Here is a 26,725-nt window from a genome sequence, read left to right on the forward strand (position 1 = left end):
ATATTTTCAAAAACATGAATATTTTTTGAAATATTAAGTGTTTTATGATAAAAGAATTACCCTGTATATAATATACATAGCATAAAATTGAATCTGCTGAACGCAAATTGTTTATGTTTTCCTTTCGTAAGACAGAGACAACACATGCGGGTATTATGACGTCCTGTTAAAAAAAAACTATTTATCTTAACTCATGGACCGTGGTATAAGGTGAAGTGGGGTAACTGCGACGCAATTTTGAATAGTTCGACTTAAACTGGTAATTTCTTATGAAATAATTAACTTAAAAATATGATGATTAATGATTATTGAAATATAATGATATGGAAGTATTATATCTAAATCATTGTCAAAATTGTGAAAAATGTTTATAATTAAAAATTTTAAAAAAAATGTGACAAAGAGTAAATGCAAAATCCACTAGTTAAAAACACTAATACCATTGTTATTTAAACGCGAGGCAAGTGCTTAAAATATATAATATTGAAGTTAAAACCCTAAACAATTTTACTGCTCTTATAGGTGATGACAGAAAACAAAATGTACAAATCAAAGTAAAATCAATATACATTTGTTTCGCTAAAAATCAGAATCTAACATGACATAATAGAAGACCTAGAAATACCAATCTGCATTACTTTGAAGTTTAAACTAACTATAACTGTAGTCATTCTATCTTCTATCTTACTTGATGGGGACAAAATTTGGGCCAAATTAATACTTTTACAGTTTGGCATTATTAAAAGTCAGAATTTCAGTTGGGAATTTTGATTGAATGCTCAGTGTCCGTTCTTGTCTCATTTTAGTCATTTTCGTCCCTCGAAAAAATATGAGATTTTGTAGGATTTTGCAAATTAATCTAAATATATTAGAATCATGTGATTGCGTATAATACAATTTATAACATACATACGTACAATTTTTATATTTCCACAAATAATGTTAAATTTGGATTCAATGACAAATTATTGTATACCTACCAAAAATGTACGAAAAAAATGACTATTTGTTTAAAATCATTACATTAATGAAATTGTATTACATATTTATTGTGAATTGTTATTTATTTATATATTATTGACAATGGCGTACTTAGACCTGAACTTTGGGGGGGGGGGGTTAAGGAGTTACAGGTACTGGACATTTTATTTTTCTCATAATAAATTTAAATCCAAAAATTTCGGGGGGGGGGGGTATCCCCCCGTTAGTACGCCACTGATTATTGATATTTCAAACAAATTTACCATAATTTAAAATATTAACTATTTGTTTTATATTTATAAATTATTTACATTGTATTATACATTTATAATTATATTAGGTAGAAACACTAGAAACACAACCATTTTTATTATGAGGTTATTTTTTTTAGAGTTTTTTATTGGGCAAATCAGTCATTTTAGTATTTTACAATATAGTTTAAATAGCAATTAAGGATCTAATATCAGCAGTGTTATCACCCCGTCTGATACGAATGCTGTTTAACACTTTAACTCCATTTAGTCGTGAGTTGTGTATATTGCTTGTGTCCGTTCTATGAATAATAGTATAGAATTAAGATTAATTATAGTCATTGATTAAATATTTCTAAATAAATTTAATCAATGTTATAGTGTATTATAAATTATGTCTATAGGCGCAAAGGGTATTCCGTATTCGGAAAAAAGTCCCATCATAGGGAAAAAAGCCTCGTACCAACTAATTCCATTATTCGTTATTTTATTATGATTTACATAAATTAATATAATCATTATATTTATCTATATAGCACTTCTTTAACATATCTAAAAGTAAAGCTGCAGTCTGCATTTAACATTGTCGATAATTGCCATTTGTAATTTGTACCTACATGATTTAAAAAATGTTAAAGGATAAAAATTTAAAACAATTGTTATTTGTATATAATTTAAATAATTTATTTTTAATAATTTATTATTAATAATCATTTTTTAATTTTATAATACAAATGATAAATGACAATTATTATACATTTTTATCCTCAAAATTTTTTTAACTTATGTAGGTAGGTACAAATGAAATAATAATTATTTACAATGTTAAATAAAGAATGCAGCTACTTATACTTTTAGATATGCTAGTCTAAAGAAGTGTTAAATAGATAAAAAAAATGTAATGACTAATAATTATATTTAATTTTGTAGGTAAATCATGATAAAATAATGAATAATGTATGTAGTTGGTACAGGGCTTTTTCTTCTGATGAATGTTGTTAGGGGATTTTTTTTCCTGAATTCGCGCAAATAGAGGGGGCTGGGGGGCTTAGCCTCTCCAAAATCCAATAATGTTTTGTGATAATTTAAAACTTAAAAGCATTACAAAAGTATCTAGTATAGACCTGATCTACAGCCCCCCCCAAAAAAAAAATTTCAAACACTATTTGCGTCTATGATCATGTCATATTGATATTACCAAATACCTATGATATTACCTATAGCCCTATAGGTGTTGTTTCGTTTATTAATGTAGTGGGCGCGCTCGCACATCATAATTTATTCTGTTTTTCCGTTTATAATGTTTAGATTGAAGGTCGACCGTCGACCGACCTACGTGATAAGGTATAAGCATGTCTGATAAATGATAATTATAAATTTTAATTACTTATTTTTGAAGTAAGACATTAAGCCATTAAGCTTAGTGGAACCTGCTAATACATATATCTGTTTACTGCATAATTGCAGCAGTATAAGTAGGTATTATATTATACTATCAATTATGCAGTATTTGTTTTAAAAAGTTGATAAACCTGTGGTTGGGTACCCGATTAAAGATAGGTATATTATCTTTAATCGTGGTTAGGTATAACGTAAACATAAAAATTTAACTTATTATTATTTAATAGTAATTAATAATTATAACAATCACACTGTTGCAGTGGACGATTTTTATATTTATATCGATTCGTACAACAACAATTACAATTTAATTAATTTAAAGAAATCTTTTGTTAAATTTATTATATTATTTAAGTATAGGAAACATTTTGTTACAAAATTTTTGGTTTTTTTTAAATAGGTATATTTATTACATTTACTTAAAAATGGCAAATCCAAATGTTGAAATTTTATATAATCAGGTATATATGTATAAGAATTTAAAAATTAATATGTTTTAAACATTTTAAATTACATTACATTTTACAATAATATGTGAAAGTACTCACCTATTTAATAATATTGTACAATTTAATATTTATATTTGTTTTTAAAAGTTTTTTCGATTTATTTGACACACTTATATTTATTTATTTTTCAATTTATAAATTATTACCTATTACCTATTTACAAATTTACCAGTCAGTTTGAGTAGTTTGACTAATAACAGCATTTTATATTAGTTTTCCAGTAATTTATTCAAGTTATTATTTACCTACATTTTTTTCAATTTTTTGTGGTAAATAACCAAAGTATTTATATAACATATTTTGGTTGTTATCTACATAATTTATAAATAAGTATTATGAATATTAAATAATGGTTAATATGTAGGTTTATAAAAGTGTATAAAGATGATAATATTATTCTAAAAAGTAAAAATGTTTAAGCGATATTTATAAGAGTTTTAATGATTATATTATTTCAGATATTTATCAACAATAATTTTGTAAACTCAGTAAGTGGGAAAACATTTCAGACTATCAATCCTGCAAATAAAAACAAAATTATTGATGTTGCCGAAGCAGATAAAGTAAAATTATTTAGTTTTATTTGATAAAATAACATGTTTCTTTTTAAGAATTTATTTATAATATACAGTTTGACAGTACTTAATAAATACATTTGATGAAATATTATAATATTTTATGAAAAATTTTATTTGTGAATTACCAAGGAGAAGATATTATTTGTTAAAAGAGGTAGATTGTGTCATTTGAACCATTTTAATATTAAATAACTTAGCAGAATCTTATTACTGAATACTGTATGTTTATAATGGTTATATTATTGATTTTTATATGAGTATATGGAGGCTTATTGGATAACAAAAAGTTTGAAAACAACATTCAAATTGAAAAAACAAAATATTTGCAGACTTAGTTCTGCATATTTATAAATTATAAGGAGAAGTTAATGTATGATAATGTCAGTACTTATTAATGATTAAATAATATTTTGACACTAAATGCATTTTACAAAACTTTTCTGTCTTGTTTTTTAGTGATACTTGTATAATATATGTAATAGGGTGTATCACGTAGATCAAAAATCTTATAAGTTATTAGTCTGATATTCTGATTACTTAGTTATTATCAGGACTCAAAAGTTAAATCACTAAAAAGTAAATTTTTAGTACATTTATATTCACTTAAATACATAAATATAAGCTTAACAAATGACATTAATAATTGGTAAATATGCAAAATAAAATTATCAACATTTTTTTTTTTTATAAAAGAAATTTTAATTTTTTTAATTATACAAATTATACAATTGATTTTTATAAAATATGGTATGTAGGAAATATAGGCATTTGGTTAGGCTCTGGAATGTAAATACGATATATCCAATAATTGCAGTACATTGTTTCTGACAAAAATTAATGGATTAAATTGTCTGATTCCAATGGTAATAACAACCAAAAACATACCTACTTTTTGAAAATCAAAATACTTGTTTTAATTTGCATATTTGTATACTTTATTGGAGTTATATTATTAATTGCCTTTATTTTATAAAAATATGTCTATAAATATCACTTCAAAACTATATTAGCTAAATAGCACTACAAACTTTAAATAATATGTATAAATTTCCTTATTCATTAGGAAAGTGTGAAACAAGTTTATATCATACAATCAATATTCTATGATTTAACAAAAAATAAAAAAAGTATGCATTTTACAGTTAAACATATAGACTAAAATTATTATACGTCTTACATTTATATATTATAATACTCACATTTCTCAAAATAACCATTTATATTTGATCTTTGGTTACAAATTAGTTATTAAAACTAAAATAAGAAATATTAAGCTTAAGAAATGTTTGTAAATTAAGCATTAGGGTGATGGAGTGGTTGGACCTTAATGTTGGCATACAAAGTTTACAAATGATTATAAATTGATATAACACAACAAATAAAAATGTAATACCTTTTATATAAGTAATATGCATAATATCTAATTTGTAAATATATAAATATTTTTAATTAATTATAAATAAAATTTCTTAAAAATATTATATTTTTTTTTTTTATAGGATGATGTTGATTTGGCAGTTAATGCAGCAAAAACTGCATTTCAGTCAGATTCTGAGTGGCGTAAAATGGACGCATCTGCTCGAGGACAATTGATGTATAAATTATCAGAATTAATTGATAAACATAAAATTCATTTGGCAAATTTAGAGTCTTTAGATAATGGCAAACCGTTTAGCGACTCACTATTGGATATACAAATGGCTGTTTCAACTCTTCAATATTATGCTGGATTTGTTGATAAAATTCATGGAAAGACTATTCCAGCGGGTATTAATTTTTTTTGTTACTAGGAACACCTTGTCATACATACAGCCTTTCATCCATCCCAATAAGTTGTTCGTGCCTTCCAATTTATTCTTTTGTTTAGCTCTTCTACAACATTCATAATTACATCTTCCTTCCCTCAATCTTGGTTTTCAAATAGGGTTTTTTATCTTGTTGGGTTCTTCTCTAGTATTGTATGAGGTAATGGATTTTAGCTTCTCAAAGCCCATTCTATCGTTTGTAGTCTCTTATTTATGATTGTTTCAATAATATTTGTTTTTTGATATAGTGATTCTAACTCCTCGTTTTTCCTAATCCTCCAATCATTGGTTATACTGTCCTTCATAGGTCCAGGTCTTCCTTTCAAAAATCAGAAATTTGCTCTTATTGGTTTTCCAGTTTGTACAGGTCTCTGCTCTATATGTAACTATTTACTATTAGCTTTATTAATTTAATATATAATTGTTTTTTAGTATCTCTTAACAGGAATCAAGCTTCTAACAGTTTCACTAGCCCAAACATAAAAAAAACATGTTTTCCAAATAAATTACTCCTGGTTTATATATTTCCTTCTCTAATTTGAATAGTTATTATTTATGAACTTATTTGAGTATGTTATTTTTATAGATGGGCCATATTTTGCATTCACTAAACGTCAACCTGTTGGAGTTGTTGGACAAATTATACCTTGGAATTATCCAATTTTAATGCTGGCATGGAAATGGGGACCAGCTCTTGCTACTGGGTGTACAATTGTACTGAAACCAGCAGAACAAACTCCTCTCACTGCTCTACATGTAGCTGCACTATCAAAAGAAGTAAAATTATAAATTTACAGATAAAGTATTATAATACATTTTATATACATATATATATAATATAATATATTCACTTTCTTTATAGGCAGGATTTCCTGATGGAGTCATTAACGTTGTACCTGGATATGGTCCGACTGCGGGTAAAGCTATAGCTTGCCATCAAGACATAAATAAAGTGGCATTTACTGGATCAACAGAAGTAAATACTATATAAATTAATATGATTATTTTTTTCATGTAATGTGATTTAAACAAATGTATTTCTAATATAAGGTTGGAAAATTAATCATGGAAGAAGCTGCCAAGTCAAATTTAAAACGTGTATCATTAGAATTAGGTGGTAAAAGTCCTTTAGTGATATTCGATGATTTTGATGGTAAACATTGAAAAATTGTTTGTTGAATTTGTAATTTGTAATTACACATTATATTATTGTACCATATATTATTATTATACATAGTTGACGAAGCTGCTAAGATTGCTCATGATGCTATATTTGCCAACATGGGTCAAAATTGTTGTGCTGGTTCTAGAACATTTGTTCAAGAAGGTATCTATGAAAAATTTGTTGAAAAAGCTGCCTACTTAGCATCCCAAAAGAAAGTTGGAGACCAATTTGATGTTGATACACAAATAGGACCTTTGGTAAGATTCTAAAATGCTACTTCATTATACAGAATTTCTTATTTATTTTTATTTTATTTATAAATTAAGAATTTCTCATAAATATTATAACTTGGGAATGGAGTTTTATGCAAATACACATTATTCAACACTTCACTATTAATAATTCTGATTAAATATATTTCATAATGCTTAGATTTTATAATTAATTGCATTTTAATATTTTTCATATTAGAATAAAATTGAATATGTCACATATTTCTAAATATTTGAATAATATTTGCAGTTGCATAGTATGTTAACACATTAAATAATATAATATAAATTTTGCTCAAAGTTTGATTATATTATTGATTATATAAGTTAGTTAAGCTACTAAGTTATCTTGATAATTAAATAATCTAACACTCGCTCAAATAAATTTATCATATTCAGTATTCTGCATATTTTATACAATATTACTTTTTCTATCATTTCATAATAAGTTGAAAAAAGAATTTTTACATCTTTTAAACTATTAAATATTTTCTAATGTATTGTATTAACATACTAATTATATTAACTGTACGTCTATGCATTTTCTACAAAATTATTCACATAAAAATCCAGGCTCAAGTTATTATATCACACCAGTTATCATATTATAACACAATTATAAATTATGTTTTTAGGTGAACGAAGAGCAATACAACAAAGTTTTGAGTATGATTGAATCTGGTAAAGCGGAAGGAGCCAAAGTAGAAGCGGGTGGATCAAAAGTAGGTGATACTGGATATTTTGTGTATCCCACTGTATTCTCAAATGTGACTGATAATATGAAAATTGCTAAAGAAGAAGTAAATATACAATTCTATGTATTAATTTGTAGGTCGGATAATTTCAACGTTGTACTATTTTATTATGCTTAAACATAAATTAAATTCCATTATTATTTTAAATTATTAACTATTGTGTATGATGTAAATATTATGAAAAAGATAAATATTATATTAATATTTTTTTTAAAGATTTTTGGGCCAGTCCAGCAGATTATTAAATTTAAAACTTTGGATGAAGTGATAAAACGTGCAAACGACACTAAATATGGATTAGCTGCTGGAGTATTAACTAACAATTTAAATTCTGCAATGAAGTTTATAGATGATGTTAATGCTGGTTCAGTATGGTATTTGTATTAAAGTTGTTTAGTTTTTACTTCATATTATCACATTTTAAAATTGTATTATATATCAAGAAATATTGAAGGTTTTCATCAAATAATATAACCTATAATTATTATTTGTTATTATTTATTAGGGTTAATTGTTATGATGCTATTAGTGTCCAATGTCCATTTGGAGGATTTAAACAGTCCGGACAAGGAAGAGAATTGTAAGACATTTATATAATTAAAATATTTAATAATAGTTTATATTTAAGATTCTGAGAAAAATAATGCTTTTGGATTCATAATGATATATTTATTATTATTAGCATATAAGTCATAATATAAACATGTTTTATAATTAAGTTATTGTTTTATTTTTAACAGAGGAGAAGATGGTCTAAAGGAATACTTGGAATTAAAAGCCGTCACAATCAGAAAGAACAATTTTTAATACTATTAAAAAGAGTAATATTAAAATTATAAAATATTACTATTATGTATTATTGATTTAAATATATTTAAAATAATATTATAAATTTGATTAACAAAATAATGTTCAATGAATTGAATATGGTTACCTATTAAATACTGACAAATTGTTATGTGGTTTATTTAAGAGCAGACGTATACCTGTATTTGTTGTCTCCATATTACAAATACATAAAAACTAATGTCAATGGTATAAATATATAAATAGGCAATAGTTTAAAATTAATTAAAATATTTTAGAATGCTATTGTTGAATGTTGAGTATTGTATATAATATGCAATTTAATAATGTACATAAAAGTTTCAAGTCTCCTCAATGGCATTTTTAAATTACAATTAAATTTTTATTTTTTGTTTAAAATTAAAATATCTAATTTAATTCTATATTGTATTAAAAAAAAATAATTAAAAAATAATCATCAACATATCATACATAATCTTACTATTTTATTACATTTTTATCATTTTTATCTATTTAATTTATTATCGAGAAATAATTAGTGAGTTTCGTTTGTTTATTATTTTTAAAAATTGTACTTTTTTTGTAAAATGTCTTGATTTTGTTTACAAAAAGTTGTTTGTTATCAAATAGTCTATATGTTAAATAGAAACATCAGATTCTTTGTACAGAGATAAATTTATGCATAATTAACAATGAAGGTCTTTGTTCTCAAAAATAATTCGTTAAACAGAACATTTCGTTTTATGGAAGTTTTACTGTATTTTAAAAATATTGTGTATAGAAATTTATAGTATACATTTTTGTTGACAATTTTAAATATATATGGTTATTTGTTTTTTAATTATAACTAAATATCAATAATTGTTTGTGGAGAAATAGTGTACAGGTAAATATACAATATCGTAAAAATTTGAACATTCATAAAAAGGTAATGTGATAAAAGAGATAAAATGTACGTCAAATTAATACTTTTACTCAGCGGTAGACTATATCAGCTGTTCAAGACAATACTAATTGCGCTTGTAGAAAAAGAATATTGAATGATGTCATGATATGACTTATAATTAATATATATTAGTTGATTTTTAAAAGACTAGTAATAGTAGCAGTATTTAATATTTATGTAACTATAAAACATTATTTTGATTGAATTATTTTTTGAATTTTGCTGTAGGAACCGCACTGTTATATAATAGATGATAATAGATGTACCTTGTCATTGAGGAATTGAAGATATAACACTTAATATGTCTGTAAAATTTAAATTCAATAATTTCAATGGATACGATGAATAAAGATTCTATGAGAAGACGTTCAAACATTTTGGTAATTATGGTTACCAAACAGTTATAATAACAATTTTTGCCTCTTGAAATGTATTTGCCTATACAGAGCACACATAGAACACCCTGCCAATTTTTTTTTTAGTTTTTTAAACTTAAGCTAATCTTTTTATATATTAATTATCAACTATCCCTGGTGTTTTTTGAATAAACATTCACTTATATGTTATATTGTCAATAATTTTAGAGTTAAAAATCTGTAGAGAAGACTTAAATGTCCAATTCTTAATACTACTTATCTATCTAATTTTATTTTATTTTATTGTTTTGCTCCTTTAAAAGTTTTTTCATTCAGATATTTGTGCTCTCATCCCAATATTTTTTAGTTCATTAAGGGGACGCTACATCTGCGTATGTTGTCTCCATCTTACAAATGTATAACATAGCCAAAAACTTTTTTGCACAGTATAGAACCACTTGGACTATAATGATAGTTAAGACTCCAAATTAATATACAATAAAGTTTGAGTACATTATCTATAAAATGTCGTTTTTATTTTTTTGATATCACTAAGATATACAAAAAAAGTTCTCATTGTTTAAAATTAATTATTTTTGTGTTTTTATTTCAATAACTTTGTTTGTAGTTCTGATATTGAAAAAATAAAAACAATATTTCACAGTCCAAGTTTTTATGTGGAGGAAATTTCATATCTTAGTTATGATTCTAACCTTCTCGGTTCTTTCTTGCACAGCGTAAAACAATTTTTGCTATGATTTACATTAGTGTAACGGGGACAACACATGCGGATGTAATGTCCTCTTAAACCACAAGTAAGTATTTTTATATACATTTTTTATTGATCAGGTATCTTAGCGTGACCTCCAAAAATAAAAATCGATCATTACAAAACAATAATAAATTTATTATAATAAAAGAATTGTTAGTAAGATAGATTTAGAACTTAATAAATCATAGATGATAATTACATGATTTATATTTATATTTTAATAATGATAAATTAAAAAAATAAATATAACAATATATTAAAAAAAAAATAAAATGTTAGCAATTTAAAAAATGTTTTGATTTAAAAATATATAATAATTTTCAAAAAAGTGACACAATTTAATTATTTCATTACTAGTGTAATTACAAAAGGCACCATTTTGATTGTTTAGCAACATGTTCTGACTAGATACCAGATATATAATAAATTCATATACTTATATAAGTTATACGAATAAAGTTAAATAAGTAAAAATATATACAACAATACTAACTTAATTTTAAATTTATGTGTATATATTAAATTAAATTAAACTATATTTGATGTTTTCTTCTAGTAAATGATTATTTATATAGGTCTGTTGTTTGTCAAACATTCACTATAATTCTAAAAATTAATTTCTAATCAATAATGAATAAATAGTTAGTTTTACAATTGAACATACAGTAGAAATTATATCGACTTATTAAAAAATTGAAACTGTAATATTATGAGGAATTTTATCTTACAGCATTTTTTTTTTTTTTAGACTAAATATATTTACTAAGTACATTTGATAAGCCAACAGTTTTGTAATATTAAATGTGTGAATACATGTTTATTAACAAAACTGTAAATGAAATCAAATAAATCTTAAAGATTTAAACTAATTGAGTGTTTAATGTGATTTAAGCATGTTTGTCCGTTATTTATAATTATTTAAAATTAAAATTAAATTTATGTCAAATAATTGCATAGAACAGTTAATGAGTAAAGGTACAATATTTTTACCTGCATAATGAATAATAATCCAATGTTAAGACTGTGTATTGGGTATAAATTATGTATGGTAACAATTGACAACTTTTATATAATATATCTATGTATTTAAAACAACTACTTAAAATTTTTTTTTACTAAAGGCATTGGTTTGCCATTGTCAACCAAGTCTTTTGCGGTACTAGAAGCAGTTGGTCTCATGAATCCTAATGATTTTCTAGAGGGTGACATTCCTGTTATACCGGATCTGCCTTGGTTCTCTTTGAAACTAGTGCTCAATGGTTTTGGCTTTGGTTTGTTAACAGGAACTGCAATGCTACTACCACTGCTACTGCTTCTGCTAGCCATAGGTGTATCACAGTTGTGCAGTTGCAATGTATTCAATGGTTTTTTTGACTTCAAATCCGTTGTCAGGTCATTGATAGCTCGTGTATAGGTTGCAATGCCAGGAATCTTTTTGACTGTGCTGACAGAGTTTGAGCTATTGAGCGAACTCCTAGAGCTACGCAAGCTACTTTTAGAACTTGACCTTTCAACAGGCTTTGGTGCACTTGTGGTTCTAGTTATGGTTGGCTTTTGGACAGCTGTTGATTTCATTATAGGCTTGATTGATGGAATAACTTTCACCATTGGTTTCTGAATAGTTTGTGGAGTTTTAAAACTACTTGTTCGTTTTGGTAACTCAGTTTTTCTAACTATTATAGGTTTAATGGATGACTTGAGTGAATTTGTTTTTCTTAGGGTAGGGGCAACAGGTCCACTACTACTATTAGTATCGTTACTTCCACTACTATCAGCTCTTGCTATTGTCTTTGGGATTTGTTTTTCAGTTTCAAAGTTACCCGAAGAAGTCTCCTGACTTAGTGACTCAGCCGACATCAAACTAACAGATTCTTCAAAACTAATAAAAATAAAAACAAAATAAATAATAAAACACTTAAAGTAAAAGAAAAAATAAGTACAAATTAATTATTTTACTTACCCTTCATCATTTAAGTCGTGTTCGGTTCTAATTTTTATAGGTGGTGTTAAAGCTTGTACTCTGATCTCTGGTATGAACTCACTTTTTAAATGTATTGATGATTCATCATTATCATGAAGATTTATCTTAGTCACTCTATCTAGAGCTTTTGGCTCTATAATACTTTTTTCTGGAGAAAGCTGTCCATAAATTTTGACAGCCTTCATAATATCACCATGATCTACAACACTTTGGTTTCTGGTTGTCCTGGGCATAGATGAGTATAGACGGTTTCTAGAAAAGTCTTTATTATCATCATCAGATGTTTTATACATTAGTTTATCTTTCCACTTTTTTAATCGAACATCTGTATCCTCGTTTGTTTTTGGTGATTCGTATCCTTCTAATTTTCGACCTAAATCATCTTCTGGAGTTTTTCTATATCTCCGAGTACGCCTGGCTGCTGAAAATCTATCAAATTGGCCGTCTCCTAGATTTTCTTCTTCAACTGTTTGAATTTTTAATGGAATTGATTGAGGCTTTATGATTTGCCTACGTGATGTCGGTGGTGTTTCTATATTATCTGAATCTATGTCAATTTTATCAGTTACATCTCCTGGATTAGTAGAATCTGAAGTTTTTCGTCGAGGGGCAAAGGGAGGTAATAGTTTTTCTTCCGATGAATCCGGACAGGACAATTGTTTTCTAAATGAGGAAGGACTTCTTACATTTGGTTTTATTTTTGGCTGATCTGTTCCCCGAATATAAACTGTTAAACGGTCTTGATTTGATACATTCTGTCCTAGTTTTTCAATAAAACCTTTTCTTTTGTCTTCTTCTTTGATAGCCTAAATATTGGTTAGAAACATTAACACTAAACTAAGTTTTTATTATTTAAATAATAAATATTAAATTTATAAACTTACATGTAAGGGTGTGCTATGATTATCAAAATTTGATAGAGAAGTTGGTTTTTTAGTTCTTTTGAGATTGCTATCAGTTTCTTCTGATGTGTTTGGTACGTTCAAATTAGATTTTCGCCATTGAGATTTATCTTTAACTGGTGGTTGAGCTTCTAAAAAAATGTAAAATTAATATTTTAGTTTTTGATTTACTCATAGATTTTACTTACCAGCAATTGCTTCCATAACTCCAACGACATCAGTTTTATCAATAGTGGGTCTCCAATCAGCATATACTCTTTTATATCCATCGTTATTTGCATTAGCCAATTTTCCTTCAGGTAATGTATCCAAAATGCTACTACGACCATCACTCTCAGAATCATTTTCTAATGATCGTCTATTATTTTGTATTCTTTGAGTCTTACGTCGTAAATCGTCAGAATCTTTATCTTCTTTTTCGTTCTCTTGTAGCCATGCTTCAATTTTTTGCCTCCATGCTCTATAAATTAATATAATAATAATAATTTATCTGTTTACGCACATGACTTGTTTTTATTTTAATTGTACTTTGGCTTCGATTCTTCTTCAGGAGTTGATGCTGCAGTAGATATAATTGACTTAGTTTCTATAACAGGTGATGGTGAATTTGCTCGTTCTCTATCAGCACTGAAATCAGCACTTAATAAGTCTGGTCTCTTTTTACCACTACCTCTAAATCTCCTTGCCCATGATCGGTCTATAAAATGAATAAATAAATTACAGGAAATATTTGAATCAACAACAGTTTAAAGATTTCAAAATTAATTGATTGGTACAATCGAAAGACATTTAATTTATGAATATTGGGTCAAATAATTAACCTAATGATTTTCACCCAAATATTTCCATTATTTCTTAATAAGCATTTGAAGTTCAAATTTTAACAAAATTTAACGCTCAAATAATGAAATAACGGTTGTATTATTTTGTTGAAGTTAAAAAAAAAATATTAATCTTAGAAAGTATAGAGACAGGACATTTTTAGCCTTAACATATATTTTTATTGTATATAGTAAATATAATTTTCAAAATATTTAGAATTTAGATTAATTTATAGATATTTAAAAATTGTTATCATTGGTGCATGTTGATGACATTTTTGTTTCTTAGTCAAAAGCTAAATTTTTAGTTATTTTGTTGTTATTCAAAAGATATTGATTGTAATAACTTAAAACTTTTTACTGTTACTTAGATATCTAGTATGCCTACCTATTATAATAGTTTTTATAAACAAAGATATTTTAAAAATATTCAAATTTTAAGTTATTTATATCTTGAATTTATTAAATTTCATACCATTCTATGCCTTTATGGTAACTAGGTACATTAAAATCTAATAAAAATTTATATGTTATGTTTTTGGCCAAAAATAGTTCAATCTACTAAATTCTAAAAATACTAATAATTATATAAATTATCTTAAATACCTGTATAATACTTAATTAAATAATAATTACTATAATTTTAAAGTATCCATTCCAAAAAATATGAATTAAATTAATTATTTTTGCTTAACAAAACAATTAGTTCTTTAATATAATATATTTAATACTTAAAACTTTTTTTACTAGATATATTATAGTATTAAATATATAGAATTTTAACAATATTGTCAGTATCAACTCCATTATTGACTTTTAATTATTTTAAGGTATTGTATGATTAATTTTTATAAATTTAATAAAATAATTTTTATTACCTAAGCTACCCCATGATTTTCTTTGAATATTTGATACAGGTGGAGCATCTTGATTAGATGTTCTCAAGAAATCCATTAATGTTATTTCATCTTCTTCTGATGGCACTCTACTTCTTCTACGACGCAAACTTCCATTCGGAGTAATATCTTATAAATGATACAATATTAAAATTTTTTATAATTTACAAAATTAATTTATATATATACACTGAATTTAATGAATACCTGGGGATAGATTATCTTCTTTATTAGGGTTATCAACAACACCAAGTCTTCGCCTAATCACAGCTGGTGAACCAGATACTGATATATTATCCTCTTCTGAAGTCACAATTGTCGCATTATGTGGTCTTTTACCCTGGAAATAAATAAAAATAGAATATTTGACATTTAGTTTATTCAGTTAAACATACCTTATCAAAACTCTTTTTATGAGGAAATCCTGAACGAATGTCATATAAAATTGAATCAACTAAATTACTTTCAACATCAGAGCCATTGTTTTGTTGATCATTGGTCACTATAAAATGTATAATACATATAAATAAGTTATATAGTTATTAATTTAAATACCATAATATTATATTATAAATTATTTATCTTACATAATCTTTTTTTCACAGCTAATTGTTCTTCTCTTTGTTTTCGTCGAACTAAAGCTTGTTCTTCTTGCACTTTTCTTCGTTCATTTTCAGCTACGGCTAATCTGAATTTCATACAAAAACTGTGAACAATCCGGAAACATTCTTCTAATTTGAATGTGTTAATATCTTCACAAAAGAAATCAGCCAACGTTTTCCTCATAGATTCCAATTCCGCAATATCACTTTGTAATCCCCCAACTTGTCTTTCGGCAACCTATTAAATGTATAATAATAATCATTTGTCATTTTAATATATTTATATGTGATAAAATTTAAACCTTTAAAAATTCTATCATTTGATTTTTAATATCTTGTTCAGTATTAGGCAACTCAATTTGTTTTCGTACAACTTTGAACCTTGAATCTAAAGCATTTATCTCATTTTGCAACTGTTCTACAGTAGTCCTAAAAAAGACAATTTATTTTCAATTAATTAACTTGATTAGTATTTAATAATCAAATGTTAAATATTAATATTAAAAGTTGAAATGTTGAATAGTAGATAATACATTTTATATGAAAGAATATTTTTATTTAATTAATATCCTACATTATGGATATCTATTAATAAATATTATTAACTTTAAATTTATTAAGTTATTATACATTATAATAAAAATAATAGTATGTAGGTATTATATTTACGGAATAATAAAATTACAATTTATAAATATAGGTAGGTACAATAATGAAAGAAAATGTGTATTATATTATCGTTACAGAAAAGATTTAAATGCAATTTGCATTTATTCTGAATATCCAAAAACATTTCTTTCTAAGTACATAAAAGTTCATTTCATACATCAAGGAAATAAAAAATGTAACTTTTATTTTGCATTTGTTGACATTTTTTTTATGTTTTTAAGTCATTTTTGTATAGGAATTGATAAAATCCACACTGTTAAGTAAAATATTTAGTAAAATACAGTGCTATTATAAAACACAAGGTAAAAATAAAACGAATGTATCTAATTGTAGGTACATTCATTTTTTGGATATAATTTTTAGAGTAAAAAGAAGATAGGAGAACTAGAAGATGATGAAAATGATACAAATAATTAATACCTAAGAATAAAAATGTATATAATTAAACAAATTTTGTCTATGTTAAAAATAATTTTAAGAGCATTTTTTTGGCCTAAAATTTAAAAAAAAAATTTGTTATAAATGCATTAATTCATATTTTTATTAGACATTTTTCTTGTTTTTTAGAACATTTAAATCGGTTTCCTAATTATATCATATATCATAATAATTTTGTATAGACGATAAATATATATTTTTTTAAGTAATAATTTATATTAAATTATTTTACTTGGTAGCTTCTTCTAATACAGACATCTCTTCAGGAAATTTAAGTAAATCTTTTCTATTTTTTTCTGCTTGCTATAAAAAATGAACAACATTATTTCCTTATCTATATGATAATTAAACTGAATTTTATTTGCAGTACTCACCAGTGCTACATAATGGATAAGATTCATACCAGGTTTATTAGCTCTTATATCAGTGAGTTTTTGTAAGGAACTTAATTTCACCCCAGCAGCTTTTCCCGCATAGCCACCCTAAATGTTAAATTAAATTTCTTTATTTTTTCATTTTAACAACATATATATTTTCACTTACAAAATTCAAAAAATTTCCAGCACAAATAACCATATATAGTACTTCTTGGAATCGTTTGTTCGTCATTAAATCTAAATTAAATCATTTTATATACCATAAATTCTGTGTTAAGAATTTCATTGAAAAATATTAAATGTTTTTCTACCTTCACCTGCGACGATCATTGAATTAATGCTTGGTTCGAGGTAACTCATATTTGATGCGAATTCCTCCTTTAATAACATACTTTCAATGCGTAACTTGTAACTATGAATAAAAATTCACAAAAACATTTGTAGGTATTACAAACATAGTTATAGCTTAAGGGCGAAAAACATTATTGAAGGTTAATCGTGTATTTTTTTCTTACTTAGGAATATCAATCAGTTGTAACAGGAATTTCTCAGCATTTCCCAATTTGGTCTTATCTCCTTCAAAAGCCCTAAGCATTTCTAATTCATCTAACTCTGGTAAAATTTTTAGTAAACCACGCAGTTTTTCTGCCCCTATATCATCGTGATCGCCATCACGTATTAACTGTATAATATCCTCATTTGAACTGGAAAATGAAAATACAAACCATACGTTATATAGATATATATAAAATAGCTATTGTAAGTAACAAACACTACAAACCTTCGAAATTGTTTCAGAAATATGTTTACATTTAAACTTCGTTTTCCGTCTAATAAAACAATCTAAAATTTAAAAATAATTAAAAATACAATTCTAATAATAATTAAGAATATAAGCTTGATATTTTTTTTATAATTAATTTTCATTTACTTCTGTTGGTTCTTTTCGTTTTTTATCACATTCACTATTCTCTTGGCCTAATCTGAAGTTTAATATTCCGCTTTGACTAATTGGAGCTGTGGGGGCTTGTTGACAAAACAAACCTTCCATTTCTGACCAATCAAGATCTGGCATGGGTGAATTTTGATGACTTCTGGCCACAAGTGACCAAATATTATGACGACCAACGACCTAAATTAAGAGATTAATTATTTAAAGAAATACATATATTTAGGCTTGAGTAAAATAATTTGAAGAAAAAAATAATTAATAATTATTAATACTTTAATATTAATAAATAGATATTATTAATAATATTATTTTTTTTAATAAAACATATTCCTGTGTCTAGTATCTATACTGTATACTGTATAGTTTGGTAAATTAAAATATTATGTTTATACTTTAAATTTCGATATTGAACAATACAAACAACTCTATCGTAAGCATTAATATATTTATTATTACGTCTTGTGTTTCGTGCTTACGCAACGTAATTGATGATATTGATATAGGTATAGATTTATAATATTACGATTTAATATTTATTACTTAATAATTAATATACGTAGGTACTCTTCAAGAGCAGTATTGAACATATACTTAAAAAAATTAATGAGTACCACGAAAAAAGTTATTGTAATAATATTGGAGAAAAGCATAAGTTAATATTAAATACATAAAAATGTATCATTATTAAAAATTGTTTTAAATTAAGTCAACATTATATTATGATTGTTATTATTATTATATTCATCATTATATAACATAATTCATGCGTATGCAAAGTATTCTCTACGTAAATATTTTAATTAAAAACTATTGTTCTTATTTTAAACACGATGGTTCTCCACACCAGTTCTTCTTCCACGGTTACCTAATATAGATTGATTTTATAAGCATTGTTATAATTTTTATATTTACATTTTTATATTATTAATTTATACTTTTTCTGCTGACAGTAACAAACTAACAAAGATATAAGTACCAAAAAAAAACAAAAACTCACTTTATTGTCGGGGATTTTGTTCCAATTAATAGTTTTCATTTTGGCTTTAGGTGTGGGAGTTTCTTGTTGAGGTAAGAGTTTAGCAACTGCAGAGACCGTGGGTGGCGGTGGAGGCGCGTCCACGGTGATGGCCGACCCGCTGTTGCCCATCGAGAGGAACCGTTTGCCGGTGTGTTGTGCTAATTCGACAGCCGTAGGCTGCTGATTTTGAGGAAAGAAAGGCGCTGGGGGTACCGGCGGCGGTGGTACGCCCATCAACGGTGGCGGAGGAGGTGGCGGCGGGGGTGGATTCCCTGAGGATTGTTGAGGTGGTGGTGGTGGCGGAGGTGGAGGCGGCGGAGGGGTGGTTGACGTGGGTGAAGTCACGTTCGATGGGCCTAACGATTGTTTGCGCCCACAACAGCACACCCGCAAACCCACATCCCTGGGTTGACTTTGACCGAGAACGCTTGGAGTGCGCAACAGGCGTGACGCGTCCTGCCGGTTCTCGAGCAATGTCGAACGGTGTACCAGCGTCTCGGCCGTATCCCAGACGATATCACTGACAGCTTCTTTGGGATCGATCCTGAGCAAATGCTGAAGGACACTCAAAAATGGTATTTCTTGTGGCGTGTCTGATACCTGCATTATACAACCAACGACAACGCGTTAAGTTTTAGTTTAAATTTATCATTTTTAATATTTTATATACAAAGGTATTGACTACCTACCAATAATGCGTAGTATTAACATAAGGGGAATTCGCAATTCGCACCAAAATAAAGTTAAATAATTTTCACCAAAATGAGTATATATATGTTATTATTCAAATATTCAATTATTTCGTCGGGTTGACATCGAGACTCAATGGACTCAACTGTAAATAATAATTTATCTGTATTCCTAACTACTCGCTTCCTTACTTTTGTAATCATTACAAAGTTTTATGTCCAAACTATCGTAATCGCTTTATTACACAGTATTATATTTATTGATTGTTGACAAAAATAATACATTTATTAAATATTATATTTTTTTTTATATATTATTGTTATTACTTATTAGTAGAGTCCGGATTTATATTCTGTTAAAACAATTGAAATATGATGTTTATATGCAGCTAAACTTTAAAAATAAATTCAGCGAAATGGGAGTGGGAGCTGACCAACTGGTCAACACCCGTGGCGGCTATTACGTACTTATCTAAATTTTAGATTCTAAAAAGGTGCTCAAGTACCCCCTTCATAATTGGGATGAGTGGGTTGTATCCGTTGGGTCTCGGACTCCAGTATCAACTCATAAGACTTATTTTTTTTAACAAACTTATACTTAAAACTTAGTACTCTCTGCTTAAAAATCACAGTGCCGTGTCCATGTGGCATTTCAGCATTTGGCATGTCGTACAAGTGTAATTGTGTTATACTGTTATGTATTAAGGAATACTTATACTATAATATATAGTAGATATAGTTTGTACATAATATTATTATAGTAAATACACACGGTGTTTATTAAATGAATCATTTTTAGGGTTACTCGAAATACTGGGGAGAGACTGAGGAAGGTACTAATTATTTGAAGTGAGCACCCGTTAAATTTTTAGAGATAATCGCCACTAGCTGTTAGCTTTGTCATAATAAATATTATAATACTGTTATAATAAATTGTCTATGGTAAGTATTTACCAAGAGTGACATTATAAGTTATAAATGTATTTAATATTGCCTACTTAAACAATATTGTGTTTGTTGGTACCTATAGTACAGGTAATATTATATAGGTACAGATTAATAATAATTAATAAGTGTGTAATTGTGAGTATATACACGTGCTTCCATTCATTAAGGTTTTAACTCTTAAGTATATAATAGTAGTATGTCGTATAATATGAAAATAAATAATTACTATATTGTTGTAAGGTACTAAGACTCTATTAACTCTTATAAGTACGTTTTTAGTCAACATAGAATAATTATTTAATGCTTATTCTATGTTATTACTACCTAATTAATATTTTATGGTTTTTATAAATTATTATATTATTTGTAAATTCATCATAGTTTAAAAACAATAAAACTTGCTTTCATTAGTATAATATATAAACTTGAAATAAAGGCCTTTACTATAAATTTTATTATTTTAGATTTAAATATTAAATATATAACTTCTCGTTAACGGAAAAATATAAAATTGAGGAAAATAAGCTATAGAGAGCTATATATTATTTCATTATTGCATATAATTTAATACTTGTATATATTTTTCATTTTTTTACTTATCACTGTAGTTTGCACTCAAAAGTGCAGTTATTACCGGCTATAATGCTTATACGTTGTAAAAAAAAAAATTTCTAATTTTTCAATAATAAAATTAAATTAAGAACAGTTCTATAAGCTATCTTAAACACGAACTTAAATTATTTCTTTTACTATAATCCATGTAGTTATAATATTAAATTAATGTGTAATAATATCATTATAGTAAAATGTTTATATCGGTTAATTATCTCGTTGTTGATGCCAAGAAAAAAATAAGTAAATACATATCACATTATATTATTTAAGCTGATAATTAAAATTCATTATTTTACTAACTATATACTTTTATGTACACCTTACATTTGAAAATGCGCTTAATTTAATAACACTGTTATTTCTTAGAAACATTTAATAACAATTATTATTTATTATACATATTATATAAATAAATATGAAGGAAAATTTAATTTTACTATCCACTAAAAAATATTTTTTAAATTGCAAGGACCAAATTAATTTTTACATGTACGAATTCTTTTTACTAGGCACCTATTTGTTAAGTTATATTTTAATTATTGGTTTTACTTAGTTCATATTAAATAGTAATTTATTAATTTAAAATATTTACTAACCTGTTTTAAGATAGCGTAAAAAACATCCACATGAGAGTTTATATCAACTCCACGAAAAGGTACATCTAGGATTTGTGATTCGTCATTTTCTCGTTGCTCGTCAAAAACATCTAATTGTACCCCAAGATCTGCATAATTTATTGATCCTTTCCTTAAATAAACGAAACATACAACAACAATTTCCTAAAAACGATATTGTATCTAGAGACTATAGCAGTGTATAGCTTCAGAAATTGTTTAAGAACGACTGATGCTGGAAATAGCAACCGTTTTTATTCAGCGACTACGGAAGTTCATTTTTTTCTCACCGACGAGCTCGGTGTACTATTCTTGTATATTTAATTCTGGACTCCAGTGCCAGTGGCCCGCTGTTAGTTTATAACCATTATTTGGCACACAGCCCGTCTTTAGGTCGGAGACGTTAAAATAAAAAGATATCATAATGAATGTCAAGTCCAAATGATATAGGAATGTACAAAAATTCTAATAAATTAGTTAATTATTAATAGTTTAAATGCAAAATTATTTTTTATATCTTTAAGTTTACATAATTTGAAACTTTATACATTTTAGTTTTAATAAATAAGTTATACAAAGTATATCAGTCAACAATATCTGGCAATTTTATATGCAGTATATCAATTGTATTAATAAATTATTAAATTATTTTTGCTAAAATTTTACTCATTTTATGAATATAGTTAATCGATTGATAAAAAAAAATTAATTAATAATTATTAAATATTAAATATATGCACATGACTTTAAATTAATTGATAGGTACTAATTAACATATAAAACATTAGGTTATATTATTATAGTAAACTATAATATATATATTATTGTATTCACGCGTGCATCTATAAATACAATACTTCGGGCGGTTGTTTTTAGATGGTACTTGGAAACCGTTGAATATTTCGAAAAGACATCTAATAAATTTCATGAAAATTTCTGTACTTCGCTAACACAAGAAAGTAATTGAAACACTATTGGCACCATTCCTAAAGGTTTAAATTCTTATTTTCAGTTTAACTATACTCTCATAAGCTATAATATATACTTTTATTAGACAACAAATTAATTTTAATTAATTATAAAAAAACCATTAACATTTTAGTTATTTGTACAGCAAAATAATATTTAAAATAATAAAATAAAAAAAAAAACAAAGTAGGTAACCGCTTTGCTGTATAGTAGCTTTAATGACTATAATGTAAATGTTAAATTTGAATTCAACGACAACTTATAATTGTACACGGAAAACGGTTCTGAACGTAAAAGGTCTATCAACCTATAGCCTATATATATATATATTACTAAATATAGTTGTTGATATATTTATATTGTTATTAAAGTAATTTATTTTATGCATTATTGATGTAGGCATTATACCACAGAATAAGAGTGATTATATGGTACAAATTAAATTAAATGTTATTGGATGATGTAAAACATGATAGTATATGTAAAATTTACACAAGTCCTCACGAAAAACATTTTTGAATTGCAAAAAAAACAACTCAAATTTACGTAAAATTAGCCGTTTTTACTTAATTAATTAATTTATTTATTTTGTATTCATCAAAGTATCAACAAGAGCCAATCTGCTTCTAAAACCACTTTAAAATTGAAAACTGAATTATTTTTACTTCCCCAATAAAAGATGATTACAAATACAATTACAACAAAACATACACATCATTGAAAAATGAATGCATTCGTCGCTTCGCTCAGAATCTGATATTTGTTTATTTAAATTAATTTTTTTTTACTTAATTATTAAAATATACTTTATAATAGCTATTTAAAATTTATAAATGTCATTATAATTTGATATTAAAAATATAAAATTATTGGAATCTATGTAGCCAGGTGGCAGGTACACATAAATAATAATATAAGAAAAAGAAATTGTTGTAGATATAATCTATTTATTATTAAAATATCCTAAATTCCTAAACCTAAACATAACATACTAATATACTATAGGTTGTATCTTGTATATAAACTATTAAACTGTATACTTATAAATTATAGAATAAATACAAATAATAATGTAGGTATATAATATACTAAAATATTTAGTACATATTACCATATTTTTTTAAAAACAGAAATTTTTATTTATTATCACGGACCTATATAAGAAACCGAAATAATGGTATTGTTGGCATCATTCGGCAAAGTCCTTAATTTAATTGCAATATTTTTTATAAAATGAATAATAGACAAAAATAAAACTATTTTTAAAAATTATTAAAAACCTCCAGAATAACATGGTAAGAATAAAAGGAATACATCAAATAAATCGCGGTAAATTATTGTAAGCTGTTAGGTTATAGGGTTTTAATTGATATGAATCAAAGATAAATTAAATTAATTACCTCAGTTCATTTAATATCGGTAGAAGTTTGAGACCTGAAAAAATATTATTTTAAAATTATAATATAAGTAGGTACAATAAATATTACTTCATTTAATTATTTCATCCATGTATACAATTATTTAATTGTTTAATGTAAATAACCAAATGCAAAATCAGTATCTCCTAATTTAACTAATAGTTACACTGTTAACATGTTCATAAATAATATATTTAATAATATTTTTAATACATGCATAAATTGTAATATAATAATTTATTAATAATATTCTTTTTAGACTTATATCTCATACTATACCTAGTATACCAACCTTGTAGAATTAATTACAATAATAAGTTTTACTTATATTTATTACATTTTTATAAAATAACTTAATACATTTAATTAAATAAACAATAATTCATAAACATAATATCTTTATTTTTAAATAGTTAAATGGTTAAATGCTTTCTACTTACCAATAAATTCATTCCTAATTCTTATCCGGTCTCGAAGCTGTGGCGTAGATATGATGAGGCAGTTGATAAATGCCACAATAGCTGTTTGATAGTCTGCTGTTTCTTGGCCTTTAGAGAGAGCCCATTGCAATTCATGAACAACGATTTGTAATCTGTACCTTTCATTTTTCTGGTCCTGTAATGTGTAATTTATTTTTCAATATTTTCAACAATAAAAATAATATAAATTAATCTTATCTATAATTATTAAATATACAATATAGTATATAGTTCTTGCAAACAACAAAAAACAAAAGAAATAACAAATTAATACAAGCTGCAAACTCCCTTATAAGCATAATGTTTGTGGGATTAAGAATTTGAGTTCAGTATATAGAGTATAATTATTAATTAAAATAAAAAATAAAATACATAATATAATAATCAAGAAAAAAGAGATATTAAATATTTTTTTAAATAGAGAATAGAACAAAATATAAATATATAAATAGGATTATTGTGACTGAAATTTAGAAAAATCTATGTATAACTCTATAACCCTTATAATTCTATAACTTATATGATAATAAAGATTAAAGGTAGTAGTTACATAAAATTAAAATGCAATTTTATGTGATTTCTTAAAGTCTATAAATTCTAAATATAGGTACCTACAAAAAGAAATAATGGTAGAAGATAATTATTTTACATACGTACATTATTACAAAACGATTAAATACTTTAATCAAGGTAATGCTTTCAATAATTATAACAGCTTCTAGATTTTTATTTTTAACAGTGTTACATGTTACATTGCAAGTACCTAAGTAGATTTGCATAATCCTACTATTATTATTTATATTATATTAGAATAATAATCATAATAATTTTTTTTTACAGGCAACCGAATACCGGAGTACACAATCCGCACCACGAGAAACTATAACTATCGTACATTCAAATAATAGAATTTGTCCCCACCATGCAGTCGTTGCCATATGGCTGGTGGTGAGTAATGACATGTTTTGGTCGTCGGCTCTTTGCTGGATTGCAGTTTCTCGTGGCACGGAGTATAGAATTATTAATTAAACTAAAACAAATTCATTATAATTTGTAATAAGTATTTTTATATTTCAATATGTAATTTAGTTAATATTTTAAATGAGTCTAAAATTTTAATTAAGGTTTATAAATTATAACAAGGTATTAGATATACCGTAAACGAATTAACCGGTACACTCATTGATCATTGTCCATTTAAATAATGCTTTTTATATTAAATAGTATTTAAAACCACTAGAAAAAATTAATTTAGCAAAAAATAACGTACATAAAAGCACTTATCTATAGACTATAACCTACTATATTTACTTGTCACTTATAAGGGTATACATTTTGTATACCTACAAATTACAATAAAAAAAAATATTTATAAATATTAAATAGTACTATACATTAGTAGATACAAGTATTTGTATTATTTAAAAACATGGAAACCAAAACAACTTGTATCAGATCAAATAAGCCTTTTATTAATTGGTTTTGGATAATTTAGGAAAAAGGATACAATGGCATTTATGTTTAAGGTATTTATTTAAATTAAATATATGATATAAACATGCGATGTATCTAAAGTTACACAGTAATAAGATGCATTTTGTTTACGTCATGTCATATAATGGACAAACAGTAGTAAAATTAAGCGAAGCAAGTGAGGGGGGACTTGACATTTATGTTGCCAAGTGCCAGAGGCTCAGTCTCCAAGTAATATACCTACATATTACACATAAACCAAATGT

At 25.7% G+C, this 26,725-nt stretch overlaps 2 protein-coding genes across 7 annotated transcripts in view; one reads left to right on the forward strand and one right to left on the reverse strand.

Moving 5' to 3' along the window:
- The first annotated feature begins 2,689 nt into the window (after positions 1–2,689).
- Positions 2,690–25,968, forward strand: LOC113550107 (retinal dehydrogenase 2-like). 3 transcript variants are annotated; one of them, XR_003404997.1, is made up of 13 exons: positions 3,033–3,094; positions 3,601–3,705; positions 5,220–5,487; positions 6,112–6,302; positions 6,388–6,501; positions 6,576–6,678; positions 6,763–6,947; positions 7,598–7,762; positions 7,934–8,091; positions 8,223–8,297; positions 8,458–8,538; positions 9,699–9,850; positions 25,827–25,968. XR_003404997.1 is itself a non-coding variant. In XM_026951752.1 (12 exons), the coding sequence occupies exons 3-11, from the start codon at positions 5,286–5,288 to the stop codon at positions 8,522–8,524; spliced, it is 1,260 nt and encodes a 419-aa protein (XP_026807553.1). In that variant the 5' UTR covers positions 2,690–2,707; positions 3,601–3,705; positions 5,220–5,285; the 3' UTR covers positions 8,525–8,538; positions 9,699–10,036. The 3 variants fall into 3 exon arrangements, 2 of the variants coding, with proteins under 2 accessions (XP_026807553.1, XP_026807552.1); XM_026951752.1 differs by lacking the exons at positions 3,033–3,094; positions 25,827–25,968 and adding an exon at positions 2,690–2,707 and having other exon boundaries at positions 9,699–10,036; XM_026951751.1 differs by lacking the exon at positions 25,827–25,968 and having other exon boundaries at positions 9,699–10,036.
- LOC113550106 (inverted formin-2-like) overlaps positions 11,386–26,725 on the reverse strand; it is a 40,143-nt gene continuing 24,803 nt past the window's right edge. For 2 of the 4 annotated variants that reach the window (XM_026951749.1, XM_026951748.1), the window contains exons 4-24: positions 24,948–25,122; positions 24,490–24,523; positions 22,103–22,253; positions 19,234–19,854; positions 18,216–18,416; positions 18,066–18,127; positions 17,800–17,988; positions 17,596–17,696; positions 17,451–17,521; positions 17,282–17,389; positions 17,140–17,210; positions 16,103–16,229; positions 15,786–16,038; positions 15,594–15,700; positions 15,406–15,538; positions 15,181–15,327; positions 14,010–14,178; positions 13,670–13,941; positions 13,464–13,612; positions 12,559–13,385; positions 11,694–12,477 (exon numbers count right to left, since the gene is read on the reverse strand). In XM_026951749.1, the coding sequence (XP_026807550.1) occupies positions 11,694–12,477; positions 12,559–13,385; positions 13,464–13,612; positions 13,670–13,941; positions 14,010–14,178; positions 15,181–15,327; positions 15,406–15,538; positions 15,594–15,700; positions 15,786–16,038; positions 16,103–16,229; positions 17,140–17,210; positions 17,282–17,389; positions 17,451–17,521; positions 17,596–17,696; positions 17,800–17,988; positions 18,066–18,127; positions 18,216–18,416; positions 19,234–19,854; positions 22,103–22,253; positions 24,490–24,523; positions 24,948–25,122 (4,752 nt within the window). Of the gene's footprint in view, positions 12,478–12,558; positions 13,386–13,463; positions 13,613–13,669; positions 13,942–14,009; positions 14,179–15,180; positions 15,328–15,405; positions 15,539–15,593; positions 15,701–15,785; positions 16,039–16,102; positions 16,230–17,139; positions 17,211–17,281; positions 17,390–17,450; positions 17,522–17,595; positions 17,697–17,799; positions 17,989–18,065; positions 18,128–18,215; positions 18,417–19,233; positions 19,855–22,102; positions 22,254–24,489; positions 24,524–24,947; positions 25,123–26,725 lie in introns of all 4 variants that reach the window. The other 2 variants (XM_026951750.1, XM_026951747.1) reach the window with 2 other exon arrangements.

Source organism: Rhopalosiphum maidis, chromosome 1 (genome assembly GCF_003676215.2).
Source record: "Rhopalosiphum maidis isolate BTI-1 chromosome 1, ASM367621v3, whole genome shotgun sequence".
In the NCBI taxonomy this organism is placed as follows: domain Eukaryota; kingdom Metazoa; phylum Arthropoda; class Insecta; order Hemiptera; family Aphididae; genus Rhopalosiphum; species Rhopalosiphum maidis.

Coding starts and splice junctions, on each gene's coding strand:
- LOC113550107 (XM_026951751.1), top strand. CDS start 3,059: ATGGCAAATCCAAATGTTGAAATTTTATATAATCAG. Junction 7,763..7,933: donor TGAAAATTGCTAAAGAAGAA/GTAAATATACAA, acceptor TTTTTTTTAAAG/ATTTTTGGGCCAGTCCAGCA. Junction 8,092..8,222: donor GTTAATGCTGGTTCAGTATG/GTATTTGTATTA, acceptor ATTATTTATTAG/GGTTAATTGTTATGATGCTA.